Source organism: Peromyscus californicus, unplaced genomic scaffold (genome assembly GCF_007827085.1).
Source record: "Peromyscus californicus insignis strain IS unplaced genomic scaffold, ASM782708v3 Scaffold_7__1_contigs__length_154581171, whole genome shotgun sequence".
NCBI classification, from domain to species: domain Eukaryota; kingdom Metazoa; phylum Chordata; class Mammalia; order Rodentia; family Cricetidae; genus Peromyscus; species Peromyscus californicus.
The window spans coordinates 139,664,031-139,684,209 of NW_026294595.1; the positions used below are offsets into that span (position 1 = coordinate 139,664,031).

Genomic DNA, 20,179 nt, shown 5'->3' on the forward strand with positions numbered 1-20,179 from the left:
CTCTAGAGCCAGGTAGCCTCCACTTGAGACTTCTGCTTGGTTCCTGGCCCTTACCTGGTTCAGGTTATTAGCACGTGTACAAAGAGAGCTACAAGAGCTGGACTCTGGTCCCTTTATTGAGACTGAGGAACCAGTGGGTCCATCCAAACAAAAATAAATTTCTCTCCCAAAGCCTGCCAGCAGGCTAAAGCACCCAGCATGTCCTGGCTGGGGCCCATGGCTACCCCCCAAAAGCACAGGTCTGGCTCCTTTGGAGTCAAGGGACACTGACTGTCCAATATTTGGAGGCCCTAAGTAGGACAGGAAAGTCCCTAGACTACAGGAGAGCTGGCCCCGATATCCAAGATCAGCGTTGGGCCTTTGAGGCTCAGTCATCCGTGATGGTAATGACGTCGTACTCGATGCCCTGGTGCTGCAGCTGTCGGATGTGTTCAGGCACTGCCTCCTCAGTGCCAAACAGGCCCTGGGCTTGGGCCATGGCAGCATCAGCCACCGCTGCCAGGGAGGGAAAAGCACAGTAAGCTTAAGGCTCCGGGAACTAGGCCTGGCCTCAGTTTCCTGGCTGTCAGTGTCCAGCCCCATCCATACCTGTAACAGCAGAATGTGCTGCAGCCTCAAGCTGAGCCTGGGTGACAAGCTGCTGGCCTGGGGATACAGGTACATACTGGATCTGGAGAAAGAAGCCAGTAAGAATAGAGTCCCACAGGATCCTCACTACCCCAGCTCTACCTGTTCCTCCAGGTACCATACCTGGGACTCCTGCAGGAATGGGGTCCCTTGCTCATACTGGATGTGTGTGATCTGGCCCTCCTGGACCTGGAGATAGGAAGCTGGCCGGTGATCCTAGAAAGAGGCTGTGCAGCCTTCCTCCAAACCTCACCGTGCCCCAGGCCTGGCCTACCTGGATATGATGGCCATCAGGGACCACAACGTACTCCGGAGGCAGTAGGTGCTGGACGCCATCCTGAGAGATGATATACTGAACCTAAGAGAGGACAAAGCGGGTGGTAGGGCTCCACCCCGTGGGAGCGGAGGTAAGTGGGCAGAGTAGAAGACACAACTATGGACACTGGCCCAGGTAGTCTGGAAACTTCTAAGGTGGGCCTTGGTGGGTAAGGAGCCAGTTTACCTGATTGTCAGAGGTCACCAGGTGCTGTACTGTCTGGCCATCTGCCGTGGTGATTTCTTGGATGTAGGTAGCTTCCTCCTGTCAAGACCAAGCCCAGCTTAGCCTCAGTTCTTTTATTTATGCGTGTGCTCTGTCTGTGTTAAGTGTTTTTTGGTGTGTATGTGCGGCCCCACCCCTGTATGGAGCCCGTAAGGTCAGAACAGGGGGTCAGGCATTGTTCTTCGCCACTTTTTTTGCCTATTCTGCTGAGGCAAGGTCTCTCCATGAACCTAGAGTTCTGGCTTGGCTGGAAGCCACACAAACCCCAAGAATCCTCTTGTCTCCACCCTCCTTGGAGCTGGGCTTCTACAAGTGCAAGAGATGCCAGACACCTGGCTTGTAGAGTGGTGGGATCCAAACTCTGGTTCTCATGATTGTGCAAGGCCTCTAACCCTGAGCCACCTCTCAGTTCCTCTAGCCTCAATTGTCTTTCCCATCCTTTCTGCAGGGGCTCCAGACCTTGTTCTTACCTGATTAGTCACTGTCTGTTCCTGGGCCACAAAGATGTGTTCCTGGCTCAGTGCCTGCTGTAGCCGCTCTGGACCTAGGACTCCATGACTGGACTGGAGGGCAGCTGGGCACAGAGGAGGAGGCTCATTAGGGGGTTCATGGAAAGCCTGAATGCCTCATCCCTGGACTTCCCTGGTTCTAGCTATGGTTCTAGCCTTTGGCCCCAAATGGCCCGCCCTGTGGCCCAGGAGTAGCTCACTGTGCAGTGTGGTCAGTGTTTCCTCTTCACTGTTGACGATGATGGCCTGGGCAGGGGCTCGGGCTGTAGAAGCCCCAGTCTTTCTCCCATCACTACTATGTAGCCGCTGGATGTGGAATTTGAGGTGCCCATTCCGGTTGAAACTGAGGAGAGGGCAGAGTAGGTGTGAAGTGGCTCCACCAGGTGTGCATGGAAGCCCCCCTACTTGCCATCCCCAGCCTCACCGCTGCCCACAGAGGTGGCATGAGAAAGGCTTCTCATTGGTGTGCGTTAGCATGTGCCGCCTCAGATCCTTCTTGTTCTTGGAGGCAAAGCTACATTGATTGCACTGGTGGGGCCTCAGGCTTGAGTGCTGTGCCATGTGAGCCTACACACGGTAGAGACCAGGTACCAGTGGGTCAGAATGACAGACAGCAGGTCTCCACAAAAACTAAAAGCACGTGTCGGTGAGGAGCTGGACCAAAAGCACGGACCTGACTGAGACTGGCCTACTACCACAGATCCAAAGCAAGGAAGCCAGAGAGGCTCTGCCATTACACCACTTGTGTCAGCCTGTGGCTCTGTACTGTCCCTTACTGAAGAGGAACCTCTTGCATGCTAGGGCTCAATCCTGCCTCACTGGGCCTTAGCTTTCCCATTGGAGGGTGGGGCTCTAGGCCCCGGCCCCTTCCAGAGCTCAGAGGATGCAGCACGGGGGTGGGATCTGGAAATGAAACCCTCCGGCCAGTGGAAGGAGCTCAAGCAATTGATGGGCAGCAGTCCTGCTGCTTCCACACCATCCCACCCACGCTGGCTCTGAAGGTCTGCCTGCCTCCCACCATCTCCAGCATCTCAGTCCCAACCACTCCTGTTGTCTCTGCTCCACAGCTTGGCTCCACTGCCACCTCTGCTGTCTTCCTTGCACCCTACCCAATACCTTGCTGCCCCTGCTCTACACTCTCCATCCTTCGTACTGGGAACACAGTCTGGCATTAGTCACTTTCTATCTGGTTGGGCTCCTGACCAGGCAGATCCCAGAGAGCTGGGATTTTGCTGAGTTACCTCTGATCCTAGAGGGGAACAGGGGACTAGGCTTGAGGAGATGCTCAATAAAGAGTTCTTATACAAATGAATGGCCACGCGAATGAAGGCAGAGGCATGGTGGGGGAGCACGTACCCGGACCTCAGGCCATTGGCGAGCACTGAAGGGGCAGTCAGGGCACTTGAAGGCAGCTGGCCCGGCATGGGCCCGCTTGTGACTCTCCATCTCTGCTCGGCCAGCGAAGGCCTCCGAGCATACCTTGCAGGAGAACTTCTTTGTTGACAAAGTTGCCGCAGATGGTGGGGAGGTGGGTACTACCAGGCCTAGGGTACTGCTGGCTGCAGGGGGTGGGGTGGAAGAGCCCTGGGGGCCTCCCACATGGTGGGTCTTCATTGGAGACAGAACCTCAGGACCATCTCTGGGTGGCCCTCCACACTGAAGCAGGGGCCACTTGGCTCCAGAGGCCAGAGTATCTGAACTTGGGAAGGAGATGGAGCCATCTGCAGTCAACTGTAGAAAAACCCACAGCATGAGGTGCTGAGGAGGGGCAAGGGCTGGACACTGGGTGGGGTGGCCACTCCCAAGACTCACCTCGATGTGGTGCAACTGGGTCCCATCAGCTGCCATGATGTAGTGGGTGCCAGCCTCCTTGAGGGTGTCACTCACAACCACAGCCTGGGCTGCCTCCCCAGGGGGTTCTTCGCTAAGGACACAGAGTGGAGGCATGAGGCGGGGTTCCAGAAAAAGATGAAAGCCTACAAGAATCCCTTCACCAAGCAACAGTCAAGCTGAAGGAGCCTGAGTGAACGTCGGGCTTGTTCAACCATTTCTACCCCAGCCCCTACCGTCTCTTCCATAAATGATTACCAAGAACTCAGTGTTTTACCCTACTTAAGGGGTGCCCCCATTTTCTTTGGTAGGAAGAAGACAGCACTCCAGGTGTCTAGCTCAGGTCTGGCCAAAAGGGGGACAGAAGGAGAGGCCAGCCAACAGGAAGGGACAGAATGGATCTGCTACCCAAGAAGAGAGGGCAGAGGCGCTCAGAGCTCCTCGATGGCCAAAGAGTTCAGGGAGCAGAGAAACACTCGTCACAAGGTTTGCACCAGAGGGAAGCCAAGCACAGTTTCAGGCAGCAGGTCAACAAAGGAACCCACACTTTTCAAGCACTCAGGACATAGGGGCTCATGGGGGCAGAGAGCTGGAACGATGGTGCAGCACCTAAGAACACTGGCTGCTCTTGCAGAGGACCCAGGATTGATGCCCAGAACCCACATGTTGTAACTCCAGTCCCAGGGGATCCAATACCTTCTAGCCCCAAACTCACACAGGCACATTTACGGGGGTGGGGGTGGGGTGGCAGTATATAGGATTGGGAACCAAGGTTCCAAGCCTCACCTCCTAAACATCTGACCTAACCTCACTAGCCTGTTGCCACATCTGTAAAAGCAGGGAAACCTGGATCTTGTGGGAGCTAGCTAGGCAAGACCATTAGCACCAAGTTCCCAGAAGAGCCAATGATCAAAGAATGATAGCTCCCCACTCTGCACAGGACACAATCTCCTCCTACAAACCAGGACTCCGCCTCCCGCTAACCAGGCTGGAGTGGGGAGCCCCTCTGAAAGGCTGAAAGGAGTCAAGGTACCTGTAAGGTGTGTCAGGAGCTGATGTCCTCTCCTCCAGAGGGGGTGCTGTGATGACACTGTAGCCGGCCCCACCAAATGGCCCAGATGGCAAGGCAATCTGCTGTAGGTCAGGGGGGCCGAGCTGGCTCTCAGCTGCCACACTGCTCCCTGGCTCTGCTACATGAAGTGTCACCACCTGCTGAGTGGGGTCTTCAGGGGAAGGCTGCCTACCAGTAGATGTCAACTCTGCCTCCATGCCCTCGGACTTCACCACAGCCACCTACAATGACAGCAATGGAACAGAGCTGCTGGCCAAGGTCCTCGGTGCCTTAGAGCTTACCACCCTACCAGAGCCTGTCACCACTCATTTGCACGGCCCATGGACTTCCTAAAACACTCAGCTGGGCGTGTGGCACACACCTTTAATCCCAGCACCCAGAGGCAGAGGCACGCGGATCTCTGCGAGTTTGAGGCCAGCCTGGTCTACAAAGCAAGATCCAGGACAGCCAGGGCTGTTACACAGAGAAACCCTTTTCTCCAAAAACCAAAAAAAGAGAGAAACATCCCATGAGTTCTTGCCAAGCCATAACAAAGGCCTAGCAACTTGGTAAAAAAGAGACAGGCAACAAACAGGTAATTCAGACTGAACCTACGGACAGAAGTCCAGCCTCTATGTAATGTAACACAATTATAACGTAGGACCATAAACTATACCTCTATCAGATTATACTTTATTTTTCTTATTTCTTGGTTTTTCAAGACAGGGTTTCTCTGTGTAGTCCTGACTGTTCTGGAATTCACTCTGTAGACCAGGCTGGCCTTGAACTCAGAGATCCACCTGCCTCCCAAATGATGGGTCAGAATATACTTGAGAGACACATTATGAAGAATGGCATGTGCACACAGCGGCCACACTGCTTATCACACCTGAACACCACATCACTGAGTAGCAGAGCAATGAACCTAGTCTAAGGGACTATCTAGGGGTTTGCACCTAAATAAAAGTCTGGAGAACTCTCCCCAGCCCACTCCCTGGCTAGCTGAGGGCAGGGAAGGCATGCTCAGGCTTTCACCTTCTGATTTAACTTTTTAAAAGTTTATGTGTATGAGTGTTTTGCCTATATGATGTGTATGTCTATGCACCACACATGTCCAGTGACTTTGGAGACGAGAAGAGAACACTGACTGGGTCCCCTGTAGCTGGAGTTAGACAACTGTGAGCTGCCATATGGACACTGTGTATTGAACCTGGGTCTAACTAATGCTCTTTACCGCTGAGCCAACTCTCCAGCCCTGTGGTTCTTTTGAGACAGGGTCTCCTGTATCTCAGACTGGCCTCATCTCAGTATGCAGCTAAGACTGGTCTCCGACTTATGCTCCTGCCTCCGCTGCCCAAGTGCTGGGATTATAGGTCCATGCTCTACCAGGTTCACGCTTCACCTTCCTGAGAGGCCAGGGCACTGAGGTGCTGCGCTGCTGAGCTTCCCTGTGCGTTAGAGATGGAGGAAGATGATGAACTGGGGGAGGTGTGGGGTATGAGATGGTGTCAAGGCCACTGAGGGACAAGAGAGCTCCGAGCTAGACAAAGCCTTGGAAGTGTTCTGGCTGAAAGTGGTGTTTACACCCGAGGACTCCCCACAGGAACAGGAGAACCCACATACAGCAGCACGTACCCCTCAGCACGGAAATGGTGTGGTGCTTTGAATAAAAATGGCCCCCACAGGCTCATATATTTGAATGCTTAGTCACCGGGGAGTGGAACTCTGAAAAGATTAGGAGGTGTGGCCTTATTGGAGGAAGGGTGTCACTGGGGGTAGGCTTTAAGGGTTCAAAAACCCATGCCAGGCCCAGTGTCTGTCTGTCTGTCTCTCCTCTCCTCCTCAGTCTGTATGTCAATATGTAGCTCTCAGCTACCACTCAGTGCCATGTTCCTGCCATGACAATGGACTAAGCCTCTGAAATTGTAAGCCAGCCCTCAACTAAATGCTTGATTTTATAAGAGTTGCCTTGGTCATGGTGTTTCTTCACAGCACTGAAACCGTGATTGAGACAAATGGTCACTGGTAACTAGACAGTGCACTGGGAAAGATTGCCTTCCTGTGTTCCTTCAAGTTTGCCCATCGGGTTTAGGTGGATCTGTCCCCAAGGGGTAGGCTGGAGTCACTACTCTCCTTTACACCACCGTCAGCCAGGCTGGCATGTTCAGCTGTTGGGCGGGGAAGTCCTGGGTGCTTACCTGCAGGGCTGTGGCTCCCAGTCCCCGCTCGGCACTCATGTTCAACAGCAGATCCAAGGCTGTCTGGGTGGCCATCGCAGTGGACTCCTCAGCTCCTGGGTGGGGTGGACCTGGGCTTGAGAACAGGCTGGACACCTGGCCCCCCACGCCACCCTTGTCATCATCCTACCCTACTCCCTCCTTCTTCAAGGCTCACCTTGCTGGTAGATGATTGTGGCACCACCTAGGGCATCAGGACAGAGTAGTGGGGGAGTCTCAGGTGACTGGAAAGGTGCTGGCTCTTGGGGGGCCTGGGGAGGAAATGGGTCAAGTCTGAGAGGGGTGGCCAGATCCAAGTGCATTTCCCACCAGTTTCTGGTTTATCTCACCTACTATTTTAAAGGTATTTACCAGCTCAGTGCTCAGTGGAGGGTGAGCCTCAAAACGTGAAGGGCTGGGACTTGAATCCATGACTGCCACCCCCAGAGCCCATGTACTGTCAGTGAGGCCATCCTTCTAGAGCCACTGGGAGCTCCATGACAGAATACGAGCTGCTTACCCCAAATCCAATCCATCCTCCTCTTAATAAAATTACATTTATTTTGTGTGTATGCGTGAATAGGCACGAGTGCCACAGGGCACATATGGCTATCAGAGGACCACTCTGGGAAGTCCATTTCGGGCCTGGAATGTGGCTGGGAAGGTGTTCCTGAAGCTATGCTGGACCATGAGGGCAACCGGAAAGACCAAAGACAGATCCTAGGATGTTGTTTGAAAATATTCACAGCTTGGACCCTGACCATCAGGGTTGAAGCCACTGCTGTGGCTTTGCAATTATTTCACATCTAAGAAAATTAAGCTGCTATTGTAATTAAGCCAACGGAACATTTGCCATCCAGACCAGGGCTGGAAGGCTACCCTCCTCCAAGCTTAGACCTGTACTGTAACTGGGCTGGTGTCTACCACAGCGACTGAGCAGGGATCATCCCGTTGATCACAATGTGCAGAGGACACTGCCTGTCCCACGGTGTGTGTGCCTCCCAGCAGGACCTACCTCGGGCCCTGGGGAGCTGGCGGGCAGGCCAGGGGCCCCAGTGTGCTGCTGCTTTAGCTCCTCTATCTGCTGCAGAGAGAAGAAGGGGCGGCGGCGGGAGGGGGGCTCCTCAGGGTGGCGCCGTCCCCATTCCTCAAAGCTGTTGGCATGTCGGCATCGGACGTGCAGGCGCAGGTTCTTCTTGTGGCGAGTGCTGAAGTGGCAGTACTCACAGGCAAAGGGCTTGGCCCCTGTGGGCACAGGGAAGGCTTGTACCCAGGCAGCCTTCCAGAGGCCGTCTGGGGGCCCAGGGGCCCTGAACTCATTCTAGCAAGTCACTACCATACTTGGACAGACACTGCTGTCCATTCTGGTGAACTAAACCGAAAGGACCAGGGACACCTCCACAGTTAGCCCTTCTGCTAGGGGCCATTCTCAAGGTCACCTTCCTAACCAGGACACAGTAGATACCTCCCATTTCACTCTTTCATAACTGAGGCAGAGAAAGGAAGCCGCTGGCATGGGCTTAGGAGGGAGAGAATGCCACAGAGTCCCTTTACAGCCTAAGGGTAGATCTCTCTGTGGCTTGGGCTGCTGAGAGGACAAAGAGAGCTGAGCTCTGATTGGGGTGCTGGGACTGGAGGGCTGGCCTCACCTGTATGCTTGACAGCCACGTGGGATAGCAGGAAATCCTCACGGAAGGTTCGGTAGGGACAAAAGCTGCATTTGAAGGGCTTGTCGCTAACGTGGGACAACTGGTGGTTCAACAGCGCTTTCTTGTCGTCACAGACAAACTCGCAGAACTCACATTTGAACCTGGAGGCGGTTTACAGGGAGCTCAGAAACAGGAGGGGTCCCTTCCCAACCCAGGGACCTCCAGGGGGAACATACCTGCGGTTGGCTACAGCCTGGATGTGTGTGAGCAGGTGCATTTTGAAGGTGTAGCGCTTCTTAAAGGACTTGCCACACTGGCAGTGGGAAAGGCAGAATTAGGTGGCGATGGCCCAGAGAAGGCCCTGCCTCCAGCCACAGCACTGCCCCGACCCACCCACCTTATCACACATGTGTGGCTTCTCAGTGCTGTGAGTCTTCATATGTTGCGTTAGCCTCTTTTGCATGGGGTACACACGGCCACACACTGGGCAAGGGAAAGAGCTCAGCTTTGGGGTCTGGAAAGATAGAATGAGAGGTCAGAGGGAGAGAGAGGGGAGAGAGCAGGGGGCGCTCACCTCTTGAGCCACCACCCCTATCAGCAGTCCAGGGCCTCCCAGGCCAAGGCCCCACACTCACCGGATCTGGCCTCTTCTTTCTGGGAAAGGAGAAAGCAAGTGTCACAGCACAGCTTCCCCATGGCCACCCAGTCTCAGCCCTGACCACCGCCTCGTTACCCATGGCCTCTTCTGAACCCATGGAGAAACAGCGGGTGTCCACTGGGAGAATGCTAAGTTTCCACAGGCGACATGCTCTGTGCTGGTTAAGTGGGGTCACGGTCTTCTCCCCTCCATTCACAGAACACATTTTTGTACTACAGGCTCCAAGAAGCCTCACAGGGGAAAGCCCTAGAAAACAGGCTTCAACCTGGTGACCAGAATCCTAGCAGGCTACACAATCCCTTCTTTCAAGAAATCTGTAAGCATCTTGGAAAACTGTCACACACCCTGGTTCCAGAACCCCACAGGTCCCTCTACCCACTCTCTGCTCAGAGGTTATATGCCAAAGATCTTTGCTGAAGCCACAGGCCTAGCCATAACTCACTGAGCAGCCAGCAGGCCTGAAAACATGGGCTTTGCCCAGTCCTAATCTGCTCTCAGCACTGACGGAGGGCCTGCACCTGACCAGCACAAGACCTTCTCATCACATATGAACCCTGTAGTCATGCAACTTCCTTCAGGCCCCTCTACAACTGTCTCCATTCTCCAGATGAGAAACTAAAGCTCCCACTGAAGGAAGAGCCTGAACTGGGTACCTCCAGGCCCTGGCCCTGAGGATTCTTAGACCAACAATCAGGGAGGGTTCATCTTGCCTTTCGGAATGTTTCTAAAACCGTGTGAACAGGGCAGGCCCGGAGCGGGTATGCTCAGAGGGCCTATGGTGCTTCTGGCCACGTTCTCCCTGCCTAGATTCCCTGCCCCTGACAACTCACTGACCGGTCCCGGTTGTGCACGGCTGCATGGCGGATGACATCCTTCCGGTAGACGCTGGTGTAGCTGCACTCGTCACACTTGTAGGGCTTGCTGCCCACGTGGTTGAACATGTGCTCCTGGGACAGACAGACAGGGCTGCAGTTTCAGCTTCTCCTCCCTCTTCCTCACCCCGACCCGCGCTCCCTGCCTTGGGGTGAGTGTGGACAGCAGAGCCTGCTGCCTGGCTGGACTCTTCCTAGAGGACACTTGCTGTGCCAGTCCTTGTACTGGCTTACCATCTGACCAAAAAGGAAACCAACACTCAGAGTGAAAGGACCTTGTGACAGCAGGGCTTGGAGCTGGGCAGCGTGGCCTCATAGCCCTTTCCCAGCTCACTATGGGACAGTCCTGAGGGGCCTAGAAAACAACTCCAGGCCTGTGTGTTCTGTGTGGGAGGAAGCAGCAGCACATGGAGAAAAGCACAGGACTGTCCACCAGGGCCTGAAGGACGAGCCTACGCTCCACCTTGCCACAGCATGGGCGCGGCCAAGTTGCAATTCTGCAGTAAATTGGTACAGTAAACACCTGGAACCTCAATGGGGCACGGTGTGGGCTGCTTTGGTCAACACCTCTGGGGCGAGAGGAAAGGAGCGGTTCCCTGAAGCATACCACTGCCACCTGCTGGAAGGACTCAGGTACTGTGAAGGAAGTACCCACAGGCATCCTTCACAGGCTGGATGGCCAGAGTGCATAGGCAACTCCACACCCTACTGTGATTCTTCCTGCCCTGTGACCTCCTGGAGGACACACCTTGAGTGAGGACCAGCGGCGGGAGCGGTAGCTACATTGCAGGCACTTGAAGAGCTGTGGGTCGCCAGCTTCATGGGAATTGACATGGAAGCGCAGGTCCTCGTGGGACAGGAAGCGTGAGCCACATATGCGGCACAGGTAAGGCCTGAGCAGTGGCTTGGGTGACTTGTAGTAGTACCTGCCAGGAAGGGATGGAGAAGGAGAAGCCACTGGCTGGGCTACAGGCCCAGGAAACTCCCACCAGCCTGGCAAGCTCACCTCTGCACCACTCTACCTACTTTCGGTACTTTTTCCCTAGGAACCTCCTGGAGGGTCGCCCTCGGCGGCGGGGTGGAGCATCCGATTCATCCTTGCAAGAGTGGGCTGTGTTCTCAGCATCTGACTGACTCACACTGGATTCCACTGGGCCCCTCCTCACCTTGCCCAGGACCCCTAGGCATCCTGGGCCCGAGGAGCTGGGAGCCTCGAGATCCAGCAGTTCTGGAGGGCTCTGTGTGCTCTGGGAGCTCACCAGAGGCTCTCCTACACCTGTCATGACACAAAGATCACAGTCACACACTCTAGGACCAGAGGTCACTCAACTCCTAAAGCTGACCACTGATGGGCACATCCGGTCACAGACTGGACAGAGGCAGCCCATGGTCAGAGGACAGAGAGATGTCACCTTACTCAGCACAGCAGGACAGAAATGGGATGGTATCTCAGCAACAGCCCAGGTAGCCAGGTTCTAGACTCAGCACCTTCACTGGTTGGCTGTGTGTCCACAAAGGCCCTCCCATCCCTGGGTCTCATCTGTCCCATCTCCCAACTGGTCTAGTGACCCACAGGAACACTTTGGATTTGGGAGACAACAACAGTGGCTTTGATGCTGGAATACCCTTGTGAGGCTGGTGACCCAAGGGAGGGTCCACGGCAAGAAGCCTTCCATGGACAGCTTACAGACTCTAAGTCTAATCCGAATGTGAAACCTTTTCAAATAATGTTGAAAAATACTATTCCAAGGCTGGAGAGACTTGGTTAAGAGTGCTGGCTGCTCTTCCAGAGGACCCGGGTTCAATTCCCTGCACTCCCATGGCAACTTACAACTGTCTAACTCCAGTCCCAGGGGATCTGATGCCTCCAGACACTGCATGCACATGGTAAATAGACATATATAGAGGCAAAACACCCAAGCATTTAAAAATAAGAAGAAAATACAAACAAACAAGAACTACTTCAAGGCTGGAGGTGTGTGACTCAGTGGTAGAGCACTTGCCTGCTGGCATGCACAAGGCCATGGGTCGCATCCCTGGCATACCAACAAATTTTACTACCTTAAATATTAAAAATCTCAGAACTTAGAAGGCAGGCAGGTGGATCTTTGAGTTTGAGGCCAGTCTGGGCTACATAATGAGTTCCAGGCCTGTTGGAACTACATAGTAAGACCTTGTCTCAAAACAGACAAACAAAACACCACAACAAAATAAACAGAAAGAATGGATATGAAGGCCCAGTGAATAAACAAAGGCCTCTGCACCTAAGCCTGACACCTGAGTTCAATCACCAGAGCCCACAGGGTGAAAGAGAACCAACTCACATAAGCTGTCTTCTGACCTGCACACACACACAAAAATATGTGCTAAGCCGGGTGGTGGTGGCACATACCTTTAATCCCAGCACTTGGGAGGCAGAGGCAGGTGGATCTCAGTGAGTTTGAGGCCAACCTGGTCTACAACTTGAGATCCAGGTCAACCAGGACTGTTACACAGAGAAACTCTGTCTCAAAAAAAAAAAAAAAAGAAAAAGAAAAACAAAATAAAACATAACAAAACAAACAAAAAAATATGTATTAATTGTTTTTTTCTTTATTTATATATTTTTTTTTATGGGTACCAGATCTCATTACAGATGGTTGTGAGCTACCATGTGGTTGCTGGGAATTGAACTCAGGACACCTTGGGAAGAGCAGACAGTGCTCCTAACCTCTGAGCCATCTCTCCAGCCCTCTTTTTTTTTTTTTTTTTTACTTTTTTATTTTTATTTTACATGCATTGGTGTTTTGCCATGGGTGTCCAGTCCCCTGGAACCGCAGTTACAGACAGTTGTGAGCTACCATGTGGGTGCTGGGAACTGAACCCAGGTCCTCTGGGAGAGCAGTCAGTACTCTTAACCACTGAACCATCTATCCAGCCCTCTTTAAAAATATTTTATGTATGAGTGCTCTGCATGTACACCTGCATGCTGAAGAGGGCATCAGATCCTGTTATTGATGTCTGGGAGCCACCATGTGGTTGCTGGGAATTAACTCAGGACCTCTGAAAGATTAGCCAGTGCTCTTAACCACTGAGCCATCTCTCCAGTCCTTACTTTTGCTTTTAATTAAGAATGACAGACTGGGGCTGGAGAGATGGCTCAGAGGTTAAGAGCACTGCTTGCTCTTCCAAAGGTCCTGAGTTCAATTCCCAGCAACCACATGGTGGCTCACAACCATCTGTAATGAGATCTGGCGCCCTCTTCTGGCCTGCAGGGATATGTGCAGACAGAACACTGTATACATAATAAATAAAAATCTTAAAAAAAGCCGGGCGGTGGTGGCGCACGCCTTTAATCCCAGCACTCGGGAGGCAGAGCCAGGCGGATCTCTGTGAGTTCGAGGCCAGCCTGGGCTACCAAGTGAGTTCCAGGAAAGGCGCAAAGCTACACAGAGAAACCCTGTCTCGAAAAACCAAAAAAAAAAAAAAAAAAAAATCTTAAAAAAAAAAAAAGATTTAAAAAAAAAAAAAAAAAAGAATGACAGACTGGAAACCGTGTCTCCTTGTGTGTGCTGTACAAGTGTGATATCTGTGGAACGGTACATGTACCTGTTCCGGTACCAGCAAAGATACAGGAGGTTATCAGCCCTTCTGTTCTTTTTTTTTTTTGGTTTTTCGAGACAGGGTTTCTCTGTGTAGCTTTGCGCCTTTCCTGGAACTCACTTGGTAGCCCAGGCTGGCCTCGAACTCACAGAGATCCGCCGGCCTCTGCCTCCCGAGTGCTGGGATTAAAGGCGTGCGCCACCACCGCCCGGCTAGCCCTTCTGTTCTTTATTCTTTGCCTTATTCACTTGACACAGGGTCTCCCAGTGATCCGGAAGCTCCACATTTGGCTAGGCTGCATGGCCGATGAACTCCCAGGATCAACCTGTTTTTGCACCCCCACACTGGGAACACTGGCACACACAGACACCTCAAGCTTTCCTTCTGTGGGTGCGGGGACTTCAACTGTCCTCATGTTTTCACAGCCAATTCTCTCCCACCGAGCCATTTCCCTGGACCCAGTACCACTCATTCTCTCTGTGAACCACGGCCTGTGTGGGTTATATTTACTTTTGTGCAGGACAGACTCCAGAATCTACCTCCAAACTAGACAAACACAGGGGCCACCACACAAGCAGCTGCTGTCACCCTCCACTCATAAATGAGATCCAAAGGGCCAAGTGACATGCTCTAGGTCAGAGCATGGACTCTAGGTGAGAGAGCTTGGACTCACCCCTGTGACAAACCATCCCCTAAGAACACAGCAGCCTCCAGGTCTTACTTCTCTCTTCTCATCTCAGTACCATTTAAAGCTTTTATTGACTCACTCATAAAGGCTCAACCCCTTCTCTTGCTGTGACAATTTGTCACTGGAAGGCATCTGCCTAAAGCCTAAACAATCACCAAGGTTGGGTTTCTCAAGCCGAGGGCAGGAGGGCCCCTTTCTGTGAGGTCTGCAGCTAGTGTTTAAGACTGCAGCTTTGCGTGCACTCGGTCTCTGAGGTATCCCAGAAGCATCAAGCAGCAGACTCATGTGTGACCCCCACACAGCAGCCGTCCCATGACCAAGTCTTACCATCATGGAGGTCTGAAGTCTCTAGGCGAGGCAGCTTTCGGGGTCTGCCAGGCCTCCTTCGAGGTCTTGGGGTGCTGGGGGTGGGGCGCTGGAGCCGTAGCTGCCGGCCCCGGGGCTCATCCTCAGCTGGATTATAGTCACTGTCCTCTGTGGAGACAGTAAAGGACAGTGTCTAGACCCACACTTCTGACAAATCCCATTGCCCCATGACTTCTCTCCACCAGTGAGGTCTCCTCCAAGAAGCCCTCTGCACCTTCTCCAGAGGACTATCCTTCCTTTCCTGGCAGCTCTCCTGGCACCTGCCAACAGCTCACGTCAATTGTAAGCACAAAGAGGTGCCTGGTTCTCAATCCACTTAAGCCACATGTAGAAAACAGGCAGTGAGCACTGAGTCTACCAACTGAACTGTCCCACCTGGGGGACAATAGCCACACATGGCCACAGAACTGCAAACTGAGCCTGGTCCACTCAGAAACACTTGGTTATAAAATGCATACAAGATCTCTGAACACAAAGGAGAAGAAGTGAGCCAGTTACGGAGGCTCACACCTATAATCTCACCATCAGGAGGAACAAGAGTGAGGCCCCCAAGGGCTACACAGGAAACCAAATCCATCTAAAAAAAGAGGGGGAAAAAAGGGACTGGAGATGTGGCTCGTTTGCTGCCTTTGCAGAGGACTCAAGTCCAGTTCCTAGCACCCATATGGAACAGCTCACAACTGCCTGTAACTCCAGCTCCAGGGGATACAGCGCCCTCTTCTGGCAGCCAGAGCTATTGCACTCAATATGCACATACCCACAGTCAGACATACACATAATTAAAACCACCACCAAAAACTCTGGAGAAAAACAATGGGCTAGGGAAGTGGCTGTATCAATGACACACTTGCTGCCAAGCATGAAGATCTGAGTTCAATGTCCCAGAACCCATGTCAGAAAGCTGTACATGGCAGTGGATGCCAATAGTCTCAACGCCAGAGAGACAGACAGGAGGGTCCCCAGGACATCCTGGCTAGCCAGTATAGCAGAAACAGCAAGTTCGAGGTTCAGTGAGAGACCCTGCCTCAAAAAGTAAGGCAGAGAGCCATTGAAGAAGTCACCTGACATTAACCTCTGGCCTGCAGAAGCATCCACACAAATGTGTGTGTGTGTGTGTGTGCGCGCACTTGCATGCATATAACATTTTATTGATTTGAATTGGGGTCTCATGTAGCCTAGGTTGGCCTCAAACTACATGAGAGTGACCATGAACTCCTGATATTCCTGCCTCTACTTCATGTACCACTGTGCCTTGTTTTACTAATAGTTTTTGTGACTATATGCTGAATTACTTTAGATACACGGGTAAATAAATTGTGACTAATTAAGCTATGAAAAGTGCACATATATATTTTTTTGCTTGCATTCTATTTCTTCTGTTGTCCTGTATTTCAGTATGTAGCATATTCCACGGCCTAATGTTCTCCTGTACTAGAGGGCACTGGGGGGTCTCCATCCAGGTGGGCAGCCAGGATTTCAGTATCTGAAGATGAGTGTGGGCACAAAGGGGTTACCCTGGAGAGTGGCTTACCCTCTAGATCATCAATGGCCCCAGCATCCACAATGTCATCCTCCTCCTCCTCCTCCGGCCCTTCCTCCTCTGTGGTCCTGGTAGACGTGCCCCACTTCCGGAGACGGCCCCTCTTACCAGCTGACACTGCTGCTGCTGCCGCCGCTGCAAGAGCAGAACAAGCTACTATGTCTGGCTGTGTGCCCTCCCCCACAGACCTACTGGCTGCCGGAGCCGCACCTGGCCGGAAGTGCCGCTCCCGCATGTGGCGGAGCAGGGTTGCCTTGGTGCTGCTCCGGTACTGGCACATCTTGCACTTGAACTGCTGCACAACCACCACCTCCATCATGGCCTCCAGGCTCTGCAGGTCCAGCTCGTCAGTGCAGGAGGCTGGGGGTGGCTGTGCTAGAGAGTGGGGCTCTCCCTGGGGCTCCTCAGGAGGCTCAAGGCATGTAGATGTGGATGTGGGGCCATCGGCCAGGGTTTCGATGGCTGCCAGACTATTGGCCAGGGTGGAAGTAGACATTGGTGATGTCATGGGAGCACCTGAGGACAGGAGAGAAAACAGAAGGCAGGACTGCCTATGAGCTTCAGCTGCTCTCCCCAGGCAGGCCCAAATTCCCCACAGCAATGGCTAACCCTCTAGGGTTACACAGAGACCTGTCTTCTTCTACTCTCATCTATTACAGTGATCCCTGGTACTCGCAACAGGGTTCCTACCATCATCCGGGCCTGGCAGGATCAGGTACTGGGTGGTTTCAGCTCCTCCTTCCTCAGCACTGGTCACAGTGATGCAGCCTGGCAGAAAGACAGAGGGTAACAGTCCTCAGAGGGACCCCAGCTGTAGGCCCACACCCTTGAGCTCTATCTACTTGGCAACTGGACCAGTTGCATCACCCCCTTTGAACTATGGGTACTTACACTGCAGGTTGGCGGGAGGTCTGGTGGGGTGATGTGCTACCCCAGGCACCAGGATGCCGGAGCTACCCTAGCTGCCCAGTCTTTGACAAATGGGCCTAGAATGTCTTCCTCTGCCCTCTCCACACTTCCTCAGGATACAGATCCTGCACTATCTCTTTCAGAGTGCTTCTCAAAGACTATGCCAGAGCTTTGTGAGGTGCTGGGGCGTTTGTGCATGTCACTAACCATAAAAGACCCAGTGTCGTAGCTTGAACTCAGAGGCCACCTATCTGTGCTGACTTCCCAGGACCACCCTCCACTTATCAGTGTCATTGGTAAGTCATTTTTGTGTCCTCTGTGCCTTTTCTCATGTGGGCCAGGTTAATGACAGCCATCTCATCTGGAGGTCACTGGAAGATCTGTGACCTCTTGTGTATCAAGTGTTTATAACTGCCCCCAGCACAAAGCCAGATATAAATGCTTCTATTTTTAAAAATTCGCTACTGTTGCATGTACATTGTGTGTATGGACATGCACGTGGAAGTCTGACGACAACTTTCAGGAACTGGTTCTTTCCTACCACTATTCCATAGGTTCAGGAGTGCTCACCAGGCCTGCCTGGCAAGCACTATACTTACTGGTCCCAGCTACAACCATCTCTACTGCTGAGCGCTATGACATCCAGGCATCGTACTAAGAACTCACCGTGACACAGCTATCAGTTCCCCTCACACATTCCACAGGAAGGTAATTAACCTTCATTCCTAGAGCTGGCTGTGGGATTCTGCAGGGCCACACCCTCTCCCTACTCACTCTGGATGAGGTCCGGGCCAATGGTAGACTCAATGATCTTGTCAATGGCAGCACCTAGGTCTGAAGAGGAAGCTGCACAGTCCGACACCAGCATGCTGGGGTCTGGGAGAACACTGGAATGCACCAGGGCTGGGGGGCCGCCTGGCACCTCTGCCACTGTTCCCCGGGACACAGAAGATGAATCAGGGAGGTAGCCATGAGGCAAGGGGTCTGTTGAAACAACGCTCTCAGATACCTCCTCCTAGGAACGGGAAGCAGAGGGCAGTTTAGGAGCAGGACAGAGCAGCCTGCAGATAGATCCCTAAGAACAAAGCAAATAAAGCCACCCACACTTCCCCACAGAGGACTAGGAGAGCTCTCCAGGCACCGGGAGCCCTAAAGCCCATGGAGGTAGTCAGGCATTACCCTGGGGTTAAAAGAAGGACCTCTCTAGACCACACATCACAGTCAGGACGGACAATTTTCAACGGGCTTTTTTTGCATAAATTACTCCCTCTGCCTCAAACTCCTCCATCATCATCCCATCGCTAGTTTGCACCCAGCCTTCGCATAACCATTTAGCCGATACCTCCTCTCGGAAGCCAAGCTGGACCTACTTAGGACCTTTCTCCAGCGCACCCTGCAGTGACTTCGTCCCCTCTATCACACTGGTATGGCAGGTTGGGTCTACACTCCCAGAGAAGCTGTCCAATATGGACCCAGTCCTTAGCCCAAACCTATCACACTCCTGCACCTGGATGCTTTCCACACCTGTCCTGTCCCTCGCTGTAACCCCGTAATTTAGGATATGTTAGAGTAGGCCCATTTCTGCTGAGTTAATAAAACCCTAGACTGCACCCCAAGGGCCACTGCTTAGTATTCTCCATCAAGTGGTGTCGGGACACAACCACTACCTTGAAAAAGTACTAAGGGATAAACATACTTCTAATTCTCACTTGACAGAGGAGTGAGGTGAGGGCTAGAAGCTGGGTAGCTCACTCAAGATCACAAAGTACTGGGTCAGGAAGAGATAGCTCACGCTGTTTTTTTCCCTTACAGCCTAGCACCCATAGAATCAGGCATTCCCATTCCATTTGACGGATCGGAAGACTACGGATACTATGAGATGGATCAACATTTGAACCAGGAAAGGCTGACAGAGCATGAGGGCTCTGGGTAGAACAGTGGATAATTAATCCTAGCATGCTCTGCCTCAGTTTCCCTTTCTGCAGGATCTGGAACAAGTGGTTTAGGTATATCCCTTAACTATGGGGTTTGTCAAAACACACACACACACACACACAAAACAACCCACAAACTACCACAGCAGCAGTCTGGCACGGTATAGCGGCCGCCTCAGAAACAATATTTTCTACAAGTAAGCTTTGCTGGATGGTCCCCTTGCCCACACCGTCCGGCCTGGTCCATACCACAGAGCGGCTGCCACTGTCGGAGCTCTGCCCCACGCCAGAGTCGTCGGCCTCCGTCACTCCTGGGGCGGTCGCCGCGTCGCTGCTGTCCGCGGACACGGCTTCCGAAGTGCCCACACCCAGGCCGCTCTCGGAGGGCTCCTCCGGGTGGCCAGGCCGAGGGGCCGCGTCGCTACTGCTCTCCACCTCGTTCTCCTCCATGGGTTCGGGCCACCGCCAGACAGCGACGCGCAGGGTATGAGGCTTTCACTCTGCCAAAAGATACAGCCATGGCTGCAACAAGTGGTCCGCCGTTCGGGTCCGGCCGAGCTGTACCCACCCAGATGCATCGGTGTGCCCATTCCGCAGATGCAAAGACTGAGCATCCGACCAGACGAGGCGGGGTTTCCTCGAGTCCTGGGAAGGGAAGCTTCCAGAAGAGGACAGGGACGCCTCGCCTCTCAAACCAGGGCCCCTCTGGGAAAGGTGGTCGCGGGGGGTGATCGCCGCCCTTTGCTCCTCCCAGAGGCGTGGATCACCCTCCGACCCAGGGCGGGCACAGCGGTTCAGCCCTTCGGACCCCGCGTCCCCTCGGAAGAGGAGCCAGTGGTACAGCCCGCAGGCCCCCGGGGTCAGTGGTTCGCTCCCCCTCCCCGGGCTCCCCTGCGGAGGGGGCTGACAGCGACGGTCTCGGGGCTTGGTGACTCGGGGCTGTCCCCGGCGCTGCCTGAGCTCCAGGCCCGACGCCATCTTGTGGCGGCGCCGGGTTTCCGCTCAGGCAAATGCGAGAGCGGCTAAAGGGCCTGGGACCCCGGGGCCCTGTTCGGACAGCCCCGCCGGCCCGGGAGCTCGCCACCCGGCAGCCCCGCGGTAGGGCCCTAGTGCACGGCAGTATGCAGTGGGGCGGCCCGCCTCCGGCTGTCGCTAACCTGAGCCTCTGGCTGCTGCGTCGCTCTCCGACTCCGGCATCGACGAGGTC

General features: G+C 53.5%; 1 protein-coding gene across 1 annotated transcript; it reads right to left on the minus strand.

Moving 5' to 3' along the window:
* Window positions 1-98: 98 nt before the first annotated feature.
* Znf335 (zinc finger protein 335) lies at window positions 99-19,422 on the minus strand. Its single transcript, XM_052726217.1, has 27 exons — window positions 19,222-19,422; window positions 17,813-18,053; window positions 16,820-16,897; window positions 16,340-16,645; window positions 16,121-16,264; window positions 14,551-14,697; window positions 10,980-11,229; window positions 10,702-10,879; window positions 9,916-10,028; window positions 9,059-9,077; window positions 8,821-8,937; window positions 8,660-8,736; window positions 8,424-8,584; window positions 7,790-8,019; window positions 6,953-7,046; window positions 6,757-6,851; window positions 4,541-4,800; window positions 3,490-3,601; window positions 3,034-3,408; window positions 2,102-2,244; window positions 1,878-2,020; window positions 1,639-1,742; window positions 1,130-1,207; window positions 902-985; window positions 751-816; window positions 589-670; window positions 99-495 (listed from the first exon to the last, which is right to left on the minus strand). Exons 1-27 carry the CDS (start codon window positions 19,420-19,422, stop codon window positions 368-370), a joined length of 4,026 nt encoding a protein of 1,341 aa, XP_052582177.1. The 3' UTR covers window positions 99-367.
* Window positions 19,423-20,179: the final 757 nt, after the last annotated feature.